The 24585-nt window shown below is 41.2% G+C and overlaps 1 protein-coding gene across 7 annotated transcripts in view; it reads left to right on the top strand.

The window, feature by feature from the left end:
* Positions 1–24339, top strand: part of lrba (LPS-responsive vesicle trafficking, beach and anchor containing) — a 243144-nt gene extending 218805 nt beyond the window's left edge. For 5 of the 7 annotated variants that reach the window (XM_028018763.1, XM_028018765.1, XM_028018762.1 and 2 more), the window contains 6 exons: positions 1847–2002; positions 6318–6485; positions 14136–14237; positions 15423–15619; positions 21895–22046; positions 23163–24339. In XM_028018763.1, coding sequence (XP_027874564.1) covers positions 1847–2002; positions 6318–6485; positions 14136–14237; positions 15423–15619; positions 21895–22046; positions 23163–23253 — 866 coding nt within the window. In that variant the 3' untranslated portion in view covers positions 23254–24339. The remainder of the gene's footprint in view (positions 1–1846; positions 2003–6317; positions 6486–14135; positions 14238–15422; positions 15620–21894; positions 22047–23162) is intronic. The other 2 variants (XM_028018766.1, XM_028018764.1) reach the window with 1 other exon arrangement.
* The last annotated feature ends 246 nt before the right edge of the window (positions 24340–24585 follow it).

The raw sequence follows: 24585 nt of genomic DNA, 5'->3' as shown, positions 1-24585 counted from the left end.
CACATCTGCAGCGGGAGAAGGAGATGTGGGGCTGCGTGCTGCTCTTTCTCTGCGAATGCTGTGGTCACTGTCACTCTCACGGGAACGGGTTTTTTTTTCTTCCCAAACACTTGACTACTGAAAATAACCAGAGTCGACACTCAGTTATTCATCCTAATCCTGCGATGCACTGCAAAAACACAAAATCCCACCAAGTGTTTTTGTTCTAGTTTCTGCTGCAAATGTCTTAGCACGCTTGAAATAAGGCAAAACTGACTTAGAAGTGACTTTTCAGCAAAATATAGAAGCTTAATTAGTCCATGATTAATATTGATGTAAAATAACTAGTTCTGCTCCCAGATTATTTCACTTATAACATGGAAACATATCTTGTACTAAGTGAAATAATCTGCCAATGGGAGTACTTTTTTAAAATCAACATTAAGAAATTATCGACTTAACACAAGCTCCTATGTTTTGCTGAAAAGTTGCGCATAAACAGTCCTGTCGCCATAACAAATAGTTCTGGACGATAATTTGTCCCAGAAGTTACTGCGATAAACAATAACATTGTTGTTTTGAGATCATTTTCAAGTAATATAATGATAATGGCATAATAATGGCATAATAATGCAAGAAGACCTTCTGAAAGATAAGCTTTCAATTTGAATGGACATTTCTCACTGGAACTGGAAGACATTTTAAATATTCAAAATGAAACAGAAACAACACGTAAAATGTTCCGGGCAAGAGGCGGGGTCACCCTGGACAGGTCGCCAGTCTGTCCAGGGCAACACAGAGAGAGGCAGGACACACAACCATACACACACACACTCACAGCTGTGGAGAATTTAGAAAGAAATTAGCCATTTAGAAATTAACCTGACCGTCATGTTTTTGGGCTTTTTAAAAAAAAAAGAGAGAGAAAAATTACCATTTATTTCTTACTGAGAGAACCCTGCAGATTAATTTTGACTCATTTCAAGTGTACTACTAACATATTTGCACTGGAAACTATAGCAAAACTACTTGGTAAGATTTAGTGTTTTTGTAGTGCACATTTCTTACAGTTGGCCTGTAAAAGATTAGGATAGTAAGATAATCTTATTCCAGAAGCATTTCATCACCATTCGTTACTGAAACACCTTTTTAGGACTGGTTATCAGTTCGATAGAATTAGATGTTTATCATCATGTCACATTGGCTCGTCTCTACCGCTAAAGTGTCTTGGGGGAGTGCGTGCACATTTTGGGGGAGGTAGCTGGGAGTTTCGCTCTTGTCAGTAATATATTTACACTGTTTGCATTCCAGGAGGAGCCGGAGCTAAACACAGTAAATTGAGGATGAGCGCTGAGCCATCTGCGGCTCTGGGGAATGTTAAAAAATTGAAATATTAGTAGAAGCAGATACTCTAAATGCTCCAAGATGTACCTGCTTCCCCTCCTACCCCTCCACCCAAACGTTTGACCCCATTAAGTAAGAAAACAACGTTTTTCTTCAGGAGAGCCGTTCATAGATAGCACTTTTGGTAAATGGCGTCGGTAAATCAGAGTTGCGATTTACGACATTTGATCATGCGAAGATGAAGCTGGCGTGTCCGTCCCGGTTGGAGTGGGGTTCCTTTTTGGTAAAGTCGAACCACGCCGGGACATTACTCACACTCTTAGGCCCCTCGTGGAAAACGCTGCAGTTTCCATAAACCCTCAATCTCCGGGATGTTTTATGCGTCGTCCCACAAATCTCCCTCACACCGAAGCTTCGGCGGAGGAGCATCAAAGCGCGAGCTCCCGACTGTTTATCCGATACGTCGGCTGTCCTTAGAGTGTGTGTTGGATTCCTGTGTGCATTCCTGTTTGCTTCCTTTCAGCCAGCAACGTGGGCTGTCACCGGCGTCAGATCTCAGACCTCCTGGATCAGAGCATCCAGATCAGCTCGCAGTGTTTCGTCATCACCGCCGACAACCGCTTCATCCTGCTGTGTGGCTTCTGGGACAAGAGCTTCCGGGTCTACTCCACCGACACAGGTAGTTGATGGTAGTGGATTTTTCTGCTTGACTTGCTGTCAGTTCAGAACCCAAAAGAATCCGACCTGACCCTACGGATTTATTTGGGTTGGTCTGAGCCCGAACCCAAAGTAAGCTTGACATTACGATTTTATTGCTTTTGTTTTCGACCACCGTTCTTGAAGCAGTGTAGGTTTTTCCTGTTTTTTAGTTTTTGTCTAGCGTCTTCCAGCTCCTTCTTGTGGCTTGTTGTAGCCGCAGGATGAGTCAAGTTCAAATCATCTGAGATGTACGATTGATGAGATCACGCAATGCGCTGCGCTTGTCACAGTCTGAGCTTCTGATTACTTAGTTTAACCTGTTGAGGAAATAAAGTATCTGCTCCTCTGTTTACACTACAATAAGTATATTAACACAGCCTCGTATCATTTGGCTTTCCCTGTGCTGTGTCTGTAGACTTATTAAGCGTGCCACAGAAGGCCGACCCAGACCTGACCCGACTATCTGGAAAATAATTTTGGCCCGACCCGGCCTGAATTTTGGGTCAGCCTCGGGTCATAAATCCAAACTCTAGAAAACATGTCGAAGAAGGTGCTGTGGTAAGCAGAGACCAGTCTTTATGGTCTACATGCAAAACACCACGTGGTGAAAAACTTGGTGTGCATCAACCATGAGCTTCTTTAGCATGAACAGAGAAACTGGTCAGTTGTTGGGTCATCTTAAAGGGGCAGTACTATGTGTTTCCTTCCACATAGTTCCATTTTATAGCACAATCAAGTAACTGTTACTTTCAGTATATTATAAAAATGCTATAAATATCAAATATGACTCAAAAGATATTTGACTTAGTAATTGAACGCCTTGAAATTGGACCACTGTCTCAGAAAGTCCTGCTCTTTGTGAGACTCCGCCTTCAGGAAGTCATTACAACATGGCTCCTCTATTAACCCTTTAGAAACATTTTTACCAGCATTTTACCAAGGAGTCTCATGATCAGGACAGTAGACTGCAGTTCCACTAAATGTTTGCTATTTGCTGCTGGCTAGTCTGAAGGAGTTGCTTGAGGGAGTCCCCTAGTGGTCTGCAAGGTACTGCATGTAGACAGGTTAGCCTACCAAATGGATATTTGACTTGTGACTCGGTCCCTTAAGGGAAAAGTTGAAGATACCAGTGGATAAAAAGCAATGTCAGGGCTCCTTAAGATGGGAGGAATTACCGTCTGTGGGAATATTTTTCAGTTTCTCGGGGTGAATTGCAAAACTTTTGTTTTTAGTTGCAGAATACTATTACGATACACAGCATGCCACAGACACACAGATCTAGGTCTGGTCTAAGTCTGTCCGGTCGGCATCTGTGGCTGTGCTGACTGATATGACGTGAGCAGCTTCGTCAAGCTGAAAGAGAATTTCTGTTTCCGTGAGTGTCTTGTTAAATGGGTTGAGTGGTCCTCAGCCTGATGAAGGTTCGACAAACACTTGCCTAGAAGATCAAAACTAAGTTCTCTGTATTAGCTTACACTATTTATGCTGAAACGTCCTCCAAACTTGAAGAGAACGGCCCAGCATTTATACCTGAATATCATCAGCTCAATTCAAACGTTTTCTCACAAAAACAAAAAAAAGAAGCCTGCAGTGAGGTCAGGGGTCCTAAATGAGACTGTCTGAAGCTTCATCTCTCTCAGCGTCTTCCCCCAGCCTCATTCAGAACACTACATGCATCCACACAACAGACTCAATTCAATTTCTCTGCAGGCCGGGCGCGGCGGCGGCGGCGGTGGCGGAGGGGAGTGAGAACACAGAGATGGCTCTATTGTGTTGCTGCCACCAGGTTGTGCGACTAGAACGAGAACAGAGTTTAATCGAACGCGGCTCAGCAGCTGCCGCCGGCGCCCCCAGTTACCCCCAACGGGTTAAAGGGCCGGATTTTTTTTTATCAGATCCCAGAGTCCCGATTGGGGAAGCAGCTTCCCTTCCACAGGCGGCCAGAAGCGTGCGGGGAAGCACATGTTTAATCTGAGGCGCATGGTAGGCATTATTGCAACAGTCATCATTACTTATTTCCACTGTTTATGAGAACGTCAAACATTTCACATCTTTGTTCTCCCGTGTTCTCCTCGGGGGGAGGGAGGGGGAGTTAAGTCGTTGACCCGCTCCGGTTTCATAGTAGCCCACATCGCTTTTAAGGAGAAGCGTCTTAATTTTCCCAGAGGATGACGAGTTCCGACACCCGGGACAGGAGCGTCGCCGCGCTGTGAAGCATCCGCCGTTTGACTGCCGAGGTCACGTTCCGACAGGCGTAATGGGTTTTAGACGGTGAGACAGTGGCGCTGTGGTCTTGAAATCTGACAGCAATTAGCCTCTTTACATATACACATGGTCACCGTGCACGAGCACACACATTTGGAACGAGTATTTATTCATGTCTGGGAATTAACACAAGTCTGATCTCAGATCAGTCGTATAATCAACTCAGGATGGGAACCTAAAGCGGTTGCATCTGTCAGGAAAGTCTTTTTCTTATATCCTGGGATTACAGCCCTACCGTCTGTTTGGTACTTTTTGCTTCTTTTTTTTATATATTTTCACATACTTTTGAATTTTAGACAGGTTATTTCTACATTTACGTATTTGTTCCATGAATGTCAAACAGCTTTTTGTGGGAAAGAACCTCACAGATGATCCAATTATGTTCTAGTAATGCTCAATATCAGCTGATGGAATTGCAGTGACTCATCTGTATTAGCTTTCAAAACTTGGCCCAAAATGGATCCTTGTGACTCGGCAGCATTGTACCAGAGGTCAGATGTCAGAGCACTTTGTCCCGCTTTTTTGTTTTCGCCTTCTTAAGTCAAAGTTGGTCAAGAATCTGTTTCTGTAATGTTAAAAAGTCTGTCAAAATCTAAAATGTCTCTTCTGTTTCTTCCATTTATGTTTAATTTTTATTTTTTATTTTGTTTTTCTGCTCGTTCGTCTGTTCTGTGCTGCAGTTCTGTTAATGCGCTGTTGCAAAGAACTGCAGCGATTCATTCAGCATTTCCCTCAAACTGACCAAAAAAAAACAAACGCGTGAAACTGGCTGATTATTTCTTTGGACAACTGGAATCTAAACATTCCCGTTACCTTACAGAGCAGCTTCTTCAGCAGAGCGTTTATTTACCAAAGCCCCGCTGGATAAAACAGTGGCTGTCTAAACCCTGATTCTATTAGCATCAGTGTTCTGACTATACTTTGCATTAAAAGAGGCTGAAGCATAACCTCAACTTTAGCTGAGAAATGTGCATTTAACTTATGAAATAAGCATATTACAGAGCCAGAGAGATGTTAAGGTGACTTATTTTAATTGTTGAAGATTGCTCAAGTTTCACCTGCTGAAGCTTTTCAAGCCTTCATAAAAAAAACTTTCCATCTAAAATTCTTCAAAATTCTAGACGGGGAGAAAAAAGAATTAAAGCTTTAATAATCAAACAGTCTGAATAGATTATGCAACAATAATGCAGCCGCAGGACTTTTTGTTTTGCTTTTCATGATTTATTTTGGCGAGAATATTTTACAATTCACAACATTTCCGAGACAGTCAGTGTCAGATCCCTATCTGTAGTAGTTTTGGGTTATTCATTATAGTTTTATTTCAATGTGACTTTTTGTTTGTCCAACTCAGTTCATTTTAGTTTTTATTGTGTTTGCTACTTTTTATTAGTTACTATTAGCTAAATATTTGTTTAGTTTTTGTTAGCTGTAGTAGTTTTTATTTTTTCATACTTTGGTTCATTTTTAGGTGCAGAATTCATAAATGTTGAAGTATCGTATCGTGATTATGTAAACATTGACTGGGTAATGAATACTCAGCGTAGGTTGCAATTTTTTAAAACTGTATTCAGTTATTGTTCGCTCTGGTGTTTTCTCCCAACTTTTGCTGTCTCCATTTTGTGTATTAGTGTACGCTGCTGACACTTGACAGAAAAATACATTTCAATCTGTTCAAAAGTCTATTAAATAGATTCATAAACGTGAAAGGGGAGGACATTATATCTATAATTTCTGTATGTTTTTGTTTTATAAACGCATTATATAGTTCCAGTTATTCCTAGTTTTTCCTCATAAATTTTTTTTTATTTCCCAATTTCAGTTTTGGTTATCCTGTTAGTTTAAGTTAACCATATTAAACTTGGCGCTAGCATCTGAAAAGGAAATCCTTTTCCTCCCTCTTGCTCTGACCTGTACTGCTGTCTTATCATATTCCAACACCATTTTATGTATTTATCCGTCGCGTGGTCACGGCAACGTCTCGGTCACGTTGCATTTAAAGCCGTCCTGATTTTTCTTTTCGCCGCCTGCAGGGAAGCTGACGCAGATCGTGTTCGGACACCGGGACGTGGTGACGTGCCTCGCCCGCTCCGAGTCGTACATCGGCGGAGACTGCTACGTCCTGACGGGCTCCAGAGACGCCACCCTGCTGCTGTGGTACTGGAACGGAAAGCTCAGCAGCATCGGGGAGAGCCCAGGCAGTGAGTGCGCGTCCTGAAAACACACACACACGCCCGCACATACACGTGCGTCTGTCTTCCGAGCTCTCGCCCTCACAGACAGTCCTGACTGTGTGATTTACTGCCTCCCTCTGTAAGGTAACAACTAGTTTCATCTGACCAGCCCAGGCCTCCTCCGTACAGATTGGATTTCGCGGCTCTGCAGGACCGGGAACAGCTTTCGATAATGTGTTGGGAGAGAGAGACCGTGTGTTTCTGATGGGGTGTGTGTATAGGGGGGGTTGGAGGGAATCTGTCTTTAATGTGAGTGAAAGTGAGGGCCACTTAGAGACATTAAACGTGAAGTTGTGTTGGGGGTCGCCCGGCCGACACATGAAAGTTCCCCACCGTCCCGGGGCCAGCGGGGTCAGGCTGGTCGATAAAAGTGAAAAATGTCACAGGCCTCCCCGGCGTTACCATAACATATGGCATCGGCCGCGATCAAAGCGTCGCCGCCACATTGCTCACAACCTCGGCCTCCGCGGTGCTAATTTGGCCGGCTTAGATTGGCGGACATGTTGTTAAGTGATCCGTCACAAACGGGATGAAATTTATGACAAATTGTAATTTGTTTAATAAGCCGCTTTGGTTTGTCATATGAAGGAGAGCAGAGGAAGACTTTAAAGTAAAAGGTACATTTATTTATTCAGTTATTTGTTTCAAACAGACAATAATAGAACAGAAATAGAATAGAAACGAACTTCAATGTCCAGGAAAGGACAAACTCAGGTGCAACAGCAACAACAGATATGTAGGTTCACACAAAAAGTTCTTAAAGTGTTACAAAAGCAAATATAAGGAAATAAGATTAACAATAATAATAATAAAAGTGTTCTGTATGAGAGACTCTGACAGGAAAGACTGTAGTTTTCAGAAATAGACATATTGGAGTCACGATCCAAAGGATGTGCAGTCGGATCATGTTTTCAGAAACATACATAATGTATCTGTGCAGATAAAACAGATGTGCAAAAGGGAGTAAAACTAGAGTAGATGGTTGTGCAAATGTGAAAATACAAAGTAAAAACAGAAAAAAAATCATAGTTAGACAAATGGTCGTGCAATTTTACACACTTTGTTCAAAAAGGAACATAAAAGATCTGAGGATTCCCTGGATCTCTGATGCACATCAACATACAATTACACACTACTTTTTGAAGAAAAATCTAGATTAATATTTTGTGTCTTTTTGTATGTCATCTATTGAGCTGAAGTTGAGTCACAGCTTTTTTTAGCTGCTGTTTTGCACGTGTAAAATTCAGTCTATTTGAGTTTTAGTGGCTCAGTGCTGCAGCTGGAGGGGCAGACAAAGCGCTCATCATCCCATCCCAATGTGACGCTTGGTTGGCCGGGACCGCAGGAGGCTCTCTCTCTCTCTATCTGTCTCTCTCTCTGTCTCACTCTCTCTCTCTATCTGTCTCTCTCTCTGTCTCACTCTTTCTCTCTCTGACATGATGTTCTTCTGCAACACACTCACACACACCAACTCCAGACAGACAGCAGACCTTTAATCTGCTTCCAAAAACCAAAAATGACTCAAAAAGCTAAAAAGAAAAAATCTCCTCCGTGCGCTAGGAACGAGAACACACACTTACAGAAAAATTCCAGCTCGCTCCTAACGACCCGTGGACATCTCACACACCTCATAAGCTTGACGTGAGTCCGTCTGAGTGGCTGATGCGTTCACATGAACGTTCTGACTTATGAACTCCTGGCTTGTCCTCAGACTGGTTCAGATTTTAGATGTGCTATTGCCACCTGCTGGAGAACAGAACTCGTTTCTTCTGCGGAACCGAGCTCCTTTTCTGATCTTTTGAAATTCAAATTGTTTTTTGTTTTTTTTGTAAGAGCAGAAGTATTGTATGTAAAATGTATTAATTTGGCCTGTTTGTCTCAATAATATTGTCGTGTTGTGAGCAAAATTGTCCTGAGTTTTTTTCTGTCTCTTACAAAAATGACTGCAGAGGGAAGGCCAAACAATATTTATTTTTATGTATAATTGTAAAAGCATCCGTTCCAACCCTCCAATGAACTAAACTAATAGTGAACTTAAATATTAGCTTTAAAATTTATTTTAGAAAACAACGGAAGAATAAAAAAATAAATAAAATGGCGGGAAAATAGTGGAGTAGTCGTCTATGTAAAATTATAAAACTTATAAATATATTTCCTGTTATACATTGAAGTGACATATGTATGTATGAATATAAACATAGTCAATGTAGAAGAGATGAGGTTGGAAAAAAAAATGAAAGCATTTTTATTCATTTTATTTTATATATTCAGTTATTTATTTCTTTTCAAACTTCTGCTTCACACCCAAAAACGTACAGTTCACTCTGACAGTGTTTTGTACTTGATGCATAACAGCCTGTGCAGTTTGAACATGCTTAAAACATAGAAATGATTCCCTTCTCCGCTTTTAAAAGTGGAATGATGGCTTTAGAATCAGAATTATTGTTTTTGTGTCAATCTAAGGAAGCTTTCTGTTTATTCCTGTCAGTGCACTTAGAGGTAAAAATCCGTTTTTAATAGACACTCTGTGTAAGATGTATCCTTCCAATTATATTTTGCTGACGGGTTCACTGTCAGGCGAGCTGGAAACAGAGCCGGTGCTACGGAGGATCAGCCTTTCACAAAGTTCTGTTTGTTCAAGTAAGAACGGCTCCCTGAGCCTCCGATTATGCAAATGAGAAACAAGATTGGAGCAGATGTTGTGTGTGGGGCAGCCTGGCCACAGATCCTGCCACCAACGGGAAACGTTTCTCTGTGAAGTAGTTAAAGTCTTTCAGTTTACCGTTTAATGTCGCCGCACGAAACGCACGGAGTTCAGATTTGACAGAAAACATCCGTGCCTGTTTTGGACGCACTCGTATGTGGACTGATTCCTCCAGAAACGTTCTCACTCTGAAAAGTTTGTGTTCGACATTATTAAGTAGATATTTGAAAAGATGTCATCAAAATATTTCCCAGTCTGACGCATCACTCGGCTTTTCCCAGTTAAAGGGGCAGTGGTGTGTAAAACGACTTTTTGAGCTTCACTTCATGTTATAATGTTTTTCCCTCATCAAAAGCATACCTGGAGTGTTGCCTTGATTCTTTCACCCATGTTTGAGAGAGCCTTTAATCTCCATGGCAACCACTCGGCTGTGCAAAACGGCTGGAGAGACCGACGCTTCTGAGCATCCGCCTCACAGAGCAGAGCAACCCTGTGACTCCGCCCACTCGGCTCCTTCAGACTAGCCAGCAGCAATTAGCAAACACCTGGTGGGTCTGCTGAGCTCATTATAGGAGCTGCTTCTCAGTGCAAACGTTGCTGAAAGGTTAAGAGAGGAGCCATGTTGTGATGAATTTCAGTAGGTGGAGTTTCAGGAAGAACAAGATTTTCTTAAAGAGACGGAGGCCCAATTTCAAGGCGTTAAATTAGGAAGTCAAATTTCTTTTAAGTCATTTTTGATATATGCAGCATTTTCATAATTGAAGTTAACAGAATAGGTACTTGATTACACTGTAAAATGTGCCTGGAAAACTTAACTAACACCCTTCAAGTTTAGCTGAACATATTTTTAATAGTGTTTTAATGACCTTTTTTTTGTCTTATTTTTATCTATTAAAGTGTATAAAACGCTCTTTTTTCCTTTTATTTCGCATGAAATAAAGCAAAATAACAAAAATGAAAAAAAAGTACATTTGATTCACATCCAGCACCTCGAGACCAATGCCCAACAGTAACTACATATTTACTACATAATGTAGCGATTTCCATAACTCCTGCTCTGTAAAAGGAAGCTGTGACCGGTTAATGTCCCTAAAACAAGTTTAATACAAGTGTACGTCCACACGGAGACACTCGATCCCCTCCTCCGCCTCCAAGCTCCGAGTACAGGTATGAAATTGCAGTCAGATGTCTCTCTAATTGAAACCAAACTTTAGGTGCAGGCTCCAGCCTGCCTCAGTTTGTTCCCTTTATCAGCTCTGTAGATCTTCTCGGTGAAGTCCGGCTCGGTTCTCCCGGACTCCGCCGGCTCACGGGTCATGTGTTTGCTTTTAGTCAGAACGAGGCTGTTAACTGGATGAAATGTGCTTGTTGGGGCCGCCGGCGCTCTGACGGGATCAGGGGCGAGCTTGTGCGGCTGCAAAGTGGACAGCTTGATGTTTAAAAAAAAAAAAGAAAAAGTCCAAACAATCAACTGGAGTTAAATCCTATGAGATCAGTCATCGGAGACAAATTTGCTGCTGTTTTGATTTCCCCGTTTCAAAACATGTCCTGTAAGAACATCGAGAAACTTTGCTCATATTGAGGCGTCTCCTCGTTTGTGCCGTGCAGCTGCATTTAGACGGGAGCTGCACGAGCTCACGCATCTAAACTGCAGCGTTAGCTGGCCCAGTTGAAAACGTGTTGTTTATTACCGCCGTTTACGGCCAAGACGTTTTCATATCAGAAACTTTATGCTTCCTATTCCCAGAAGCTGCGAGGCGGATGTTTGAAGAAAAGACTACATTGTTTGGTGAACACAAAAAAAAAAAAAGCCTGGCCGTTGCACTTTTCAATATTTTATGTGGTTATAAAGACAAGCGGCGTATTTTATTGTGATAGAGCAACGCAAAGTAGATCGTAGTTGTTTCTTATTATGATCATTTTTATTTATTGTGGTGGCAATAAATATTTATTTATGACGGGGAACTGATGTGATCAGAAATGTTGCTTTTACTGTTTTCTCCACTGTTTCTTTGACAGGAGGATCAGTAAATATCAGTAAATATCAGTAAATTTGAAAATATGATTCAGTGTAGTTACTTTATGCAGTTTATTGAGGTAAAATCCACCTCTTTAAGTCAGTGACGTCCTGAAGAATTCAAGTGGGAATGTTTTTCAAGAGTGGTATTTGTGTTTGTAGCAATAAATGGTTATTGTGATAAATGATAATATTGTCATTTTGAAACCATTTTCAAGTAACATAATGGTGATGGCATAATAAATTCAAAGGCATAAGAACTTCTGCTCTTGACACCACTTTGTTAAAAATGTAAATTCTGTTGCGACACCTCCAGGCGCCGCAACCATCTTCTAATGTCTATTTATTTCTTTATCTTTGTATATTATGTATATACACATAACCTGCATCTTAACTCGAGTCGAGCAAATCTCAATCTCGTTGTAATCTGTTGATGACAATGACAAATAAATCTTATCTTATCTTATAATAATAATGATGCACGTTTGCCCTCTCAAAGGACAATGAGATTTAATTTTAGCTGAGAACACTTCACTCTGGAACTGGAATATATTTTAAATATCCAAAATAAAAAACGAAAACCAAAGACAGTAAATAAAACGGAAATGAAAAACACACAACAGGAACCCATCCATCCATCCATCCATCCATTTTCTGTTCACCCTTGTCCCTAATGGGGTCGGGAGGGTTGCTGGTGCCTATCTCCAGCTACGTTCCGGGCGAGAGGCGGGGTACACCCTGGACAGGTCGCCAGTCTGTCGCAGACAACAGGAACCATAAAATGAATCAAGATGTCTTTGTAAATGAAATTGGCCTTCAAAAAAATGTTAATCGTCAGAATGAAAGTTACTGGGACAGGCTGACTTATCAAAATATCATGATATCAAGCCTTAAATATTTTTATCTGTTTAGTGTGTCAGATCATGCAAAGAGTATGAAGAAACTACAAATGTTGGTTATAAAACAGATGGGATTAAATCGAGGTCATTAGAGGCTGATAATGTCTTTAACTTTTAACCTTTCAGCAGCTCAATGACTGTAAACACTTAAAGCTGTCAGTGAGTGCATTAGGTCAGAATATAGTCCTGTGTTAGAATGGTCCAGTCAAAGTCCACGCCACAAAACCCAGAATCAGTGGCTAAATTTCAAATGCGTTCTCTCCAATCTGAGCTTGAGATCTTTTCCCAAAGAACAAAATTCAGTTCTGCTTCCAGCTGAAACTGGAGTAAAAGGCTGGAATTCATGCCACACTTCTTTAGTTTTAAATGTCTTAAACCGTTTCTGTAAAACCTTGTTTCACTTCCTCCACGTCACCAAACCTTCCACAGAAAGGTTTTCCTTTCTGTCCGTCTGCTGCATAACAAATTCCACTTGAGACGCTAACTGGTGATTGAGACGGAATCAGAAACAACTCTAAGGGCGTGAAAACGTACAAATCTGTGGATTTAAACACACAAGTGCTGATCTTGACTTTCAGCTGGTATTGATGGGGTTATTTAAGAAGAGATACCCCCCCCCCCCCCCCTGCTTCACCCCCCAATGAGCCGTGAACGAGAACTGAACTCCGACAGACAGACTCATGCTGGCGACCTTTACAGTTCCCTCTGTTGCATCCAAATCAAAGCTTTTACACTTTGACCAAACGTGCAAATTCTACCCACCGTCATGAATTCATCTGTGTTTACCATCACATGTACTCTAGGAAAGCCTGATCTGGCGCGTTTGTGCAGCGTCTGGTCGGACGGAAGGTGATTTCGATGATTTGTGTTGTCATTCGCCCTGACAGCTTCGAACCAAAACTAAATTACACAAATTTCATGACTTCAGTCTGAGTTCCCCTGGTCTTGTGTTGCTCTGCCTGCCCGACGCAGAAACATCTGGATCCAGTAAAGGCCGTCATGCAGAGAAGGTTTTAGACCTTGGAGGAGGCAGAGTGTGGGAAATATCTGCATGTGAAACAAAATGGATTAAAATCTTAAGGATGCAGAGGGAGGGGGGGGCTGTTGGTGGAGAGCCATGAAGTTCTCCGGTCCAGGGAATGACGGAGTGTTAGAGTCATTGTAGATACCTCGGAAATTTTGAGATTCGCGTCAGGAATTTTCTAGAAAAAAACAAACAAAAACAAGAACATTTCTGAGCTCGAAACGTCAAAAGTTTGCTGGAAATCTTTTTGGGAGAAAATTCTCACAAAGGTTTTAGAAAAAACTTGGACATTTCAGAGTTTGAAAAGTTGAAAAATTGCGAGAAAAAACCCCTGAAAAAACTTTGAAATCAATTTCAGCAATTATCAAGACAAAACGTGGAAATTTCTGCATTTGAAAAGTTGAACATTTGCTTGGAAAACCCCCCAAATTTCCAAGTTTTTGTTCTTTTTTTTTCTCTTAAGAATTGCTGAAATTGCTCTAAAACTTTCTGAGCTTGAAAAGTCGAAACCTCTGCTGATCCTTGTTGTATTTAGAAATCTTGAACATTTCTGGGATGAATCTGAGAAAAGTTTGAAAAGTTTAAAATTTGCCTGGAAAAAAAAAAAGCTCTTGAAAATGTTTCTTGTAGAAAATGTCTGAGTTTAATCTCAATTAGATTTTTTTTTCTTCTAGCAGACATTTGACTTTTCAAACTCAGAAATTTCCAAATTGTTTTCTAGAAAATTTCAAAGATTTTTTTCCTCTTTTCTTTTTCTATTTACATTGAGCCTATTGTACATAATGGTGAGTAACATAAAATGAAAAAAATAATGAATCTGTCTGAATCTTGCTCTCTAACTCTACAGATGGCTGCTGTATTTAGCCAAAGCTCTGCATGAGAAAATAACATCCAACCTGTTTGCTCCCCCTAGTGACTGAAAACTGTAACTGTTTGCTAAAATGTGAGGATCTGAACTGTTTGTGTCTTCCAGCAGAGTTTACCACACCAAGGGCCATCCTGACGGGACACGACTGTGAGGTGACGTCTGTCAGCGTTTGTGCTGAGTTGGGTCTCGTCATCAGTGGCTGCAAGGGTGAGGCCGGCCGCTTCTCTGCGTCCGTGTAAAGCCTTCCTCTGATCCGACTGGCTAAATTACTAATCATTTGTAAACCATTGAGGCTTTGTTTGATCAATTCCTACTAAAACGTGTTTTATTTGGAGTTTTTGGCCGTTTTTAACCACAGCAGATGAGGAAACTTCTCCATATCCTCCGTTTTTGCCAAAAAATAGGTTTTCGGTTTCTTAACATCTTCCAAATTTTTCTTTTGAAAGCTGAGCGTTTTTGTTTTCACGGTGCTCCGTTTACTTTGACTTGGCCACTGAAACAGTTGAACCTTTGGCATCCTTTGAAGCGGAGTCGGGCTGCAAGGTGTGTTTGTGAGATTTCTATAAAAAAAAAAAAAAGAATACTGAATCTGGTTGGCATCATGTTTTCTGACACGAGTTATGAACTTTTTTTTTTTTTTGCCTTTTAGACTGAGAGACGTTCACTGTAAACTTTTGTTTTATTTCAATTCATGCATAACAGAATAACCTGAAAACATTTGACTTCTCAAACAATTGAAACTTACTTCAGTCATTATTGTAAATGGCAGTGTTGAAAAAGACATTGTTATATTATATTATGATGATTTTGTTGCATCTGTAAAAATTGTGAAAATGCCACAGTCTCTCTTTGATTTTTAGAAATTTACCTTTTTATAAGTTATGTATTATAATGATGATAGGAAATTTGAAACGATCATCTCTTTTTTTTAGCAAACTAGAATACCTTCTTTTTTTTTAAATTGTTGTGCAGATGATTTCACTGATAAGACATTTTTTTTCCATAAGTGAAATAATCTTTCAACATTCAGAAATTGACTTAAACAAAGCTGCTATTTCCTGCTGAAAATGACTGATAATGTCTAAGTTAGTTTAGTCTTATTTAAAGTGTACGAACATGTTTGCACTAGAATCCAGACCAAAATTACTCTTAAGATGATGTGATTTTGCAGTGCAGTTGAAGTTTGAGTTGAGTTTAGCGAGTTCCTCATTTCTGTTTGTTATGGAAGGAAAAAACATTTTCAGGCATCAGTCATATTATTTCCAAAATAAGTGTTTTCTTTTTTTAAAGTTTACAGATTGTCGTCATTACACACACACACACACACACACACACACAAAAGATAAATCAGTGTCATATATTAAGCGTAGCTCTGTGTCTCCCTGTGTGTAGAGGGTCCTTGCCTGGTCCATTCCATGAACGGAGACCTGCTCCGGACCCTGGAGGGCCCGGAGAGCTGCCTGCGGCCCCGGCTCATCCAGTCCTCCACCGAGGGCCACTGCATGATCTACTATGACAAGGGACACTTCTGTCTCTTCAGCGTCAACGGCAAGCTGCTGCGACACATGGAGGTGCAGGACAACATCAAGGTGAGGAAACGGCCGTTTCTCCTCAGGCTCTCCCCAGACGCCGCTTCCGTCTGGACGTCTGCGCCACATCTGGGGCGTTCAGGGTTGGGGGGTCGTGGGGGGAGGGGGGGGGGGGGGGGGGGTGCAGTCCAGACGGAGCGCTGATTAAAGGCCGGGCTCGGTTCGGATCTGAGGCGAAGGTCAGGACGCCTCGGGACAAAACGGGAGGGCTCCACGTCTCGCCCTCCCCGTTCCACCGCATCCAGCAGAGGAAGCGCTCCCGTTTGATCCACGGATCCGGTGTCGGGTCGGATTGCGACGGTGGCGGGAAACGCTCCAGAGCAGCGGTCAGTCCTGTACCCCGACACCATTAACTACCCCAGAGCGCAGGAGGACACATTCCCCCCGCTGCCCACATTTCCTCCCTTGTGGCCGGAGCGACACAAGATAGCGGCTTCCACCTTTGGTTTCCAGGCCCTTTTGTTTCCGCTTTGGCCTGGGAAATGTAAGCTAGCTCTGACAGACGGCTGTACGCCTGTTTCCTATTAAAGGGCCGGTATTATGTTTTTCCCAGCCACATAGTGCCATTTATTGCACAATCAAGTAACTATGTTAACTTCAGTTGTTATAAAAATGCTTTATATATCAAATATGACTTCAAATAAATTTGACTTTGTAATTTAAGGCCTTGAAATTGGGCCTCTGTGTCTTTAAGAAGCTTCTGTTCTTTCTGAAACTCCGCCTTCAGAAAGTCATCACAACATGGCTCCTCTATTAACCCTTTAACAACGTTTTTACCAGCGTTTCACTGAGAAGTAGCTCCTATAATGATCTCAGTGGATATTTGCTAATAGTTGCTGGCTAGTTTGAAGGAGCTGAGTGGGATTCATGGGGAAGGGCTGCTTGGTAATGTGGAGACTTGGAGCGGTAAACCTGCCACAATAGCTAATTTTGCTGGACGATAAATTGTCCCAGAAGTTATTACGATAAGCGATAATATTGTTGTTTTGAAACTATTTTCAAGTAATATATCAGTAATGTCATAATAATTCAAGAACACATTGTGACAGATCAATAAACTTTAAATTCTAATGAACATTTAACACTGGAAATAAAGACTTGTATCATCCAGTTTTTGTTAAAAAGAGGAAAACAATAAATCATGCAAATGGAAATGATTGAGCTCGTTCTAATTGATCGTGCCTTTAATAGATTTATTGCGACAGAGCTAGGTCCGCCCAGGCGATTTGCCCAGCAGAAGTGGTTGCCATGGGAGATTAGGTGATTTCTCAAACATGAATGAAAGAATCAGAGCAGCACTCCAGGTACGTTTGTGATGAGGAAATAACTTTGGAAATGAATTAAAGCTTGAAAAAAAGTATTTTACACAACATAAATAGAAACTTCTTGTTTCCAGGCTCCTAACCTGTAAAGCCACAAATAGACAGAAACATGGACTGAGCCTGTTATTGACTCTCTGGGGTGAGGGGGGGAGGGTTCATTTTCAATCTGTCCTAATTTTTCCTAGTTGTGTTTAAAAAGTTACTAATGATGCTTTTCAGATTAACGTTGTAGTTTTTCCCCCCACATTTCTTCTGCACAGACAAAGCCAGGCAGACTTGGTCTCTCCTGGACCTGCAGTAAATTCCCTCCGTGTCACGCAGCATTAAGAAAACCCAACATGTTGAACTCAGGCTTAGCCCCCCCCCCCGATTCCAGCCGCTATTTAGTACACCCCTGTACATACCAGAATCAATCTTCTCTGCCCTCTGAGGCTCGGCGCAGTGTGACTCCAGGATAAATAAGTGTGTGTCCTGGCCTGCTGCACGCACTTGGAAGCGGAGAGTAAAAACGCGCTGGCCGCCGCTTTATAGAGGTCTGGAGTCAGAGTCGGGACGACAGCCTAACAGTCGGCATCCTGCTCTAATAGCGGATTTGGGTGACGGGGGAACCATGCTGAATAGATTACGTTCTTTTAAGTTATAGCGCGACTCAAGCAGTGTAACCATCTCTGCAGTTTTTTTAACGGCCTCTGTCAGTGTGACAGGGTGGTGGTGGTGGTGGGGGGGGAGATAAGAGCTCCATAAATTAAAAGTTTTACCTTCTTCAGCCTTGAATCCACCCATCCGTCTCTGAAATATGGGGACGAAGGCCGCACATGTTTCTGCACCACTTTTTTTTTTCTTTTTTCTTTTTAGTCATCCGAGCCGAGTCGGTCATGTTGGCCCCTACAGAGACGTCGGCCATCTTGTTTGGCCGCCCAGTGGCAAAGCGGCTGATTTATAATGTCTGTCTGCAGCCTCCTACCTGGCTGGGCTGACATGTCTGCCAGCGCTGCTGCTTCCTGCTGCGTTGCACTCGGGTCATAAACTCCCCCAGCAGAACGCATCGCAGTGCATTTGGCCGCCGCTGGCCGCCGCGCGCCTTGTTTTCAGGGGTTTGTTAGCCAACTCTGCTGGTAGTTTGCAAAAGTCACAACAATGGTTTTCACAGAAAAAAAATCACAAAAGTAATCTTAGTTTAGTTTCTAGTGCAAATATCTTAGAGCACTTGAAATAAAACAAAAGTAGCTTACAAGTAACATTTCAGCAAGAAATAAGAGCTTATTTTAAAAGTTCATTAATCTTGATGACAAAAAAAATAGTTAGAATTCCACTGGTAGTTTCACTTTTAACAAGGAAAAAGGTCTGAAATATGTGAAATAGTGAAATATTCAGTGGAACTAATAACTTTTCATTAATATTATTGAATTATTGACTTGAAACAAGTGCCTATATGTTGCTGAAAAGTTACTCGTAAGTTAAGAAAATTTGAAATAGGACAAAACTAGAAACTAGACCACTAGAAAACCTGTGACCAGATTCAGACCAAGTTAAATAAAACCCATCCACTGCAAAAACACAAAATCTTTCCAAGTGGTTTTGGGCCAGTTTCTGGTCCTAACATCTTACAACACTTGAAATAAGACAAAAATAATTTGCAACTAACTTTTCAGCAAGATTTGGGAACTTATTTTATGTCAATAATTCCTTAATGTTGAAAAAGTTTCATTTACAGATTTTCATTTGAATAAATGGGTAAGATGTCTTGTAAATGAGATAATCTACAGTATTTTTTAAAATCAATATTAAGGAGTTATTGTCTGAAAACAAACTCCTGCATCTTGCTGAAAAGTTGCTGGCTGGTTTTCTCTGATTTCAGTTGTATTGAATGATTTCTTATTTCAGGTATACTGAGATATTCGGACAAGAAACTAAACCTGAAATTCTTGGTAAGATTTTGTGTTTTTCAGTGTCAAGTCTGTCAAAAAAAAACAAACAAAAAAATCAAATATGAAGCCAACATTCAACTCTACTAAAAAACCAAAAAACAGTCAAAGTGCAATTTGCAAAGTAACATTTGACTACATATTACCGGGAATGTATGCAAATCCACAATCATTTCTAAATTGTTCACCTAAGTTTTTTCTATTTCTATTTATTCATTCCACTTTTTAAAAAAATAAATAAATAAAAGTTAAAATAATCGTATACAGGTCTGTCACTGATCTTCCTGTTGGGTGGATGCAGACGTCTGACCTGACATGCAGCTGAAGCTCCTGACATTTAAGACGGAACAACGGAAAGAGTTTCGATTTCAAAATCCAATATTGTCATAAAACTGATAAACAGGCTGAGAACATTTCGCTCCACAGAAATCCAAACTGACGGTGAAGCGACAAACTCTCTGATTTCAGACTGGATCTGATTTCAGACTGGATCTGATTTACCTTTTTTCTAACACGTGGATTTATTTCCCAAAACTAATCGAGGAACCGGCCGATACAAATGTGAGACGTATTTCACGCGTTGGAAGCAAAACCAAATCCTGTTCGCTTATTTGGTCGGCATCAGAAGCTGCTGCCCAGTTCTGTGCCGCTACGCAGTTGATGCTTTTTATTATTATTATTTTTTTTCCCAGTAAAAAATCAGGAATCTTGATCTGAAATGAATTCTGGGTTCGTTTGCTGCGGCTGGGTGAAATAAAGCCGTCTATGTTTTCAAATCTCTGCTCTCAATTATTTGCCGTTTGAAACTTTAGAAACTTTCAAAACAAGATGTAGAAAAGTTTGAAGTATAAACACTAATTATTTCCTCAATCCCAGTTTGTTTGCTTTTTTCTCGTTTGAGGAATTGTTTCTGTTTTCACACCAAATCGACTTCCTGAAATCGACTCATTTCAGCTTTAAGTTTCCTGTTTTTTTTTTTGTTTTTTTTGTTTAGTTGTTTTTTTTCATCCATTAAACTCAAGCCTAATTAAACACACATGCCTCTGACGACTGAAGCGCCGAGCCGCTCCACGGAAAAGCTGCGGCGGCTGGAAGACGTCCGTCCCTCGGCGCCGTAAGAGCGACGGACGACAAGAAGCTCTCGCCGTCAGAGCAAACACTCGGCCTCGTCATTTCGTCGGCTACGGTTACGCACTGATTGATGCCTCTGACTCTCTGAGTTTGGGCTTCCAGCGCGCGCCGGGCCCTTAATGGTCTCCAGCACACGACTTGATTTGTGTTCATCCGATTCCTGAGGGAGCCGTTTGGGCCGCTGCAGTTTGCAAGAAAAGCAGATGAAACGAGTAAATCTCCGAGTTCTGCTCTTGGGAGACATCTTTAGTGGAGTGGAGGAGAGTGTGTGTGTGTGTAGGTGTGGGTGTGTGTGTGTGTGTACGCACAATGTGGAGATATTTGTTGGACCAAAACACTCGGAGGTGTGATGGTTGCTTTGTCGTTGCAGATGATCTGATCGCCCGTCGTCAGGAGGATTTACGGCTGAAACGAGGCGTTTATTAAACACTTTGCCTCTTTTTCTCACTCTTCCATTCAATCAAACTACATTTATTGTTTTCATGTTCGTCACTTTTGTTTTTTTCCATTACGAGCTTCACGAGAGCACCAATAGTATATTGACGTATCAAAAACATAAATACGTAGTTATTGTGTGCTGCTTGCTAAAAGTAATGTTTGACTTAATGTAACTGATGTTTTGGCGTAGCGTACTAAATAATTCAGTTTTTGTTTTGGCCTTTTTTTTTCTATTTGTTTGTGGAGCGTTGACAGTAACGATCCAGTCTAATCCCTGTAATCTACAGTTGGGGGGGAAAACAGCATTTGGTTCTCAGATACTTTTCTAATCTCTTTTATTGTTAAATACCATAAAATATTATGGTGAACATTTAAAGGGGTATTGTACATTTTCCCGGAATAAAGTGTCATTTTACAGCACAGTCTAGTAACTGTTACCTTCAGATGTTGTAGAAAAAATACTGTATTTATCAAACACGACTCAAGATGTTTGACTTCACAGTTTGATGCTTTGATATTGAAGTTCTGTCTCTTTAAGAAGCTCCTGCTCTTTCTGACATTTAGCTCGTCAATGCTCCTCCGTTAAACCTTTAGCAACCGTGATTAGCAGCGTTGCACTGACATGAGTCCAGCAGATGCTCAGTTCCACCAGGTGTTTGCTAATAGCTGCTGCCGCTAGTCTGGAGGAGCTGAGTCCTGTGAGGCTGCAGCTACTCACTTAGGCTCCTGTAAATGGTTGCCATGGAGACTTAATGATTTCTCAAACATGCGTTAAAGAATTAAGAGAACAATGCAGGTATGTTTATGATGAGGGAATAACATTACAGCATGATGTAAAACTGGAAAAAGTCTGTTTTATAATACTGCCTCTTTAGGTCCATATCAGCCCTTGTGTTTACACATTTTCACATTTTTTTATAGAATTGCCCTCTAAGTTGTGTGATTTGGGTCAAATGTTCGAGCTTCACTCAACAGTTTTCTGTAATTCCTGCTGACTGACTGAGGAGTGTTAGGCGGCCTTGATAACACACACTTTGTCAGATCAGCACAGAGAGACTTCAGACTTCAGGAGCTTTGGCTCCACCTGATTCACTTTGTTGTCACTTTGTAACTAACTGTGCGCTTCGGGTTATTGTCTATTTGGAAGAGACATTTGTGCCAAAGTGTCTCGATATGTTTCTTCAATATTTCTGCCGAATGTTCTTTTTTTTTTTTTTTTGTTCTATTTTGTCAGAGTGGTCCCTCTGCACAGGCCCTGCAGTCTGAATTACTGTCAGACAATCAGAAAACAGTTTCATTTTGATGTAGCGTAAACAAACCCCTGTTGTTTTTTACTGTGTATGTTTTTCCTTGTTTCTACAGCATCGTGTTGTGCAGAGAGATCGTTGTCATCAGTTGCAGTGGAATAGCATGCTAGATGCAGAGTTAGACTAACAACCTGCCTGGTTCTGCCCAACAGGCCATGCTGCTGAGTCGGGACGGTCAGTATTTGCTGACGGGTGGAGATGGTGGAGTCGTGTCCGTCTGGCAGGTGTCTGACCTCAAACAGCTCTTCACCTTTCCTGGCTGTGACGCAGGGATCCGCTCCATGGCAATGTCACATGATCAACGGTAAGACCCAAAGAAACCTCAGCCTGAGACCTCAGGTGAGACAAGCCAGTGGGTAACTTGACCCACCCACTATATCGGTAACCAGTTGATGTCATGTGACCATTAATTCTCCAGGTGGCGTTCATTTTGTCCCTGTCAATGTGACTAGGAGAATCATGTGGTGTGGTATTGATGGGTCTGGTTCATTTACAAAAACAGTTTTTTGCGAGTCAAAGGTCTTTCTTTTTTTCTTTTTTTCATGTTTCTGCTTAAATGACTTTTATGTGAAAGCATATTTATCCAGGTCTAAACATATTTACCATTCATGTTGGTGAGTTTCCTGGCCGATTACCGATTATCTTTAAAAAGCCTGACCTGCCGATTCCAAATTTGACCAACACTGATTTTTTTTTTTCTTTTGTTTTGGTCTGAAATGTTGCTAAATGCAACAAGAAAGTTGCTGAAGTGGCAACAATTATTGTTAACTGCAATCGTTCAGACATAACCTGGTTGGGTTATGTCTGACTGACAGTGAGAATCTGTCAGTCAGATTCTCACTGCAGAGCACCTCTGGTTGGTTTTTAGACCTTTGCTGATGTAGATAAAATCGATGGAAGTATTGTCCGATCACAGATCCCTCAAATTAAGGAAAACGGGCCCAATCTTATGGCGGTCCCCTACTTTAAATGGTACATTTCCTGTATCTGTGTAGCGCTTCATCAGGTCCAGAGGCGCTTCACGCTACATTCACACACTGATGGTTCTGTAGCCACACTGTAGACAGTGCATACAATTATGCAGAACAGCTAATAACAGACTTTACTTCTGCTTTTATAACGGAAAACATTGGTGATTTCTGAAATGACTTTTCTCCAAAGTTAGTTTCCCTACTATGTAAACGGAAAGAAACCTTTTCATAAACTTTCTGAAACGCTTTTCTGAAAGGAGCCTGATGAAGTTGTTAACTTAGACATATGTTGTTGTCTTCTGCTTCATGGAGTGAAGTCAAATCAGCAACTGTCGGTCATCAAAGATGTAGCACGAAAAACAAGCAGCTCCCGTCACAAGCTCCCGTGTTCGCACGGCAATTATTTTCACATTTGTACTGATGTTGCTTCTGTCCCGCTTCCTCCTCAGGTGCATCATCACTGGCATGGCGTCTGGCAGCATCGTCCTCTTCTACAACGACTTCAACAGGTGGCATCACGAGTACCAGACCAGATACTGAGGTCCAGACCGCAGCGCCTCCAGCTGTCCCGACGTGAACCCTTATCACACGGCGCTGTTCTGCCAACAGCTCCGCGTTCTGAATGTATCTCAGTGGAAAGACGGAGGGGGGAGGATCTGTTCTGTAAGAGCAACAAACTATTTTTAAAAAAAGGGCATTGCTATATATTTTGTAGATCAGATAGAAAACGTTTCCTATAACTCTTTAAGGTGGGGGGGTTCTGTAACGGTTTGAGTGGAAATGATCTATTTTTAGCTGTAAGAGTCTATTTTCATCTCCTCCAGGAATAGAGCAGGGGGGACGGGAACATGTTAGGCTGAAAAATCCAAATATTTATGTACTTTGGATTGAGTGATTTGTGTTGGTGTGTGAGGGGAATAATTATTGAACTATGCTTCACTTGAACATGCTTTTTTTTTCTTATTCTGGAAACACAGCAAGTAGGTAGGAAATGTTTGAATAAAAAAAAAAAAAACTATGTACTTGACAGAAAGATGAGCAAAGAGAGAAAACTTAGTGATATATCTATATACACGCCGTCCTTATTTAAGATGTCTGCTCCCGCTGTGCTTGCTCTGAAAGTTTATGTGTGAGGCTCATATTCAGCAGTTATCAGTTTATTTAATGTCTAAGATCCAAAACTTCCCCGTTATCAGCCGTTTAAATAAGTCTGCCTTCGTTCAAAGAATCATTTCTTTTACATTTCCTCTAGCTAGTTCCTCTAAAACCTCAACTCTGACTTTAGTCTCCAAAGCAGCAAAGGTCAGCGTGAGAAGTGCAGCGAAAGGATGAACTTTTTTCCCATTTCTGCTTGTTTTATTGTTTTAAATCATATTCATTAATTTACAGAATGAATTGTTTTTGACACGTTGTCCAGCAACAAATTGTTGCCACAAATCGTCTCTTGAACAAGCGTCCACCTCCAGCATAAGTGATTAGTAAGAAGACATTCCTGTCTATAAAGTCTGTGCTTTGTCATTTTGTCTCTGATCATTTGAAGATGAACTATAACTCATTATTTTTGAAATCATTTGGAGTGTTTTCGTTTGCCGAGTTCTGACAATAAAAATGAATTTTATTACTTGAGCTGACCTGAATGAATGTTTTTCTTCCTTTTCTGTTTGGTTTTATTCGAAATGCACAGCGCCCTCTAGTGGTCAATATTTGGACTCACACACAACAAAATCATTCATTATCCGTGCATGGCCACCAGAGGGCGCCCTTGCATCTCTCCAGCAGTCTTTGGGCTCGTGTGGGAACCATGACAGGTCCGCAGCAAAAACAGTTGATAATAGAGCAGTCACTGATTAAAAAAAAACAAAAACCTGAAGC

This window comes from Xiphophorus couchianus, chromosome 5, assembly GCF_001444195.1.
Source record: "Xiphophorus couchianus chromosome 5, X_couchianus-1.0, whole genome shotgun sequence".
NCBI lineage: Eukaryota > Metazoa > Chordata > Actinopteri > Cyprinodontiformes > Poeciliidae > Xiphophorus > Xiphophorus couchianus.
The sequence above is the reverse complement of the archived record's forward strand: the minus strand, read 5'-3'. Positions and strand labels throughout refer to the sequence as shown.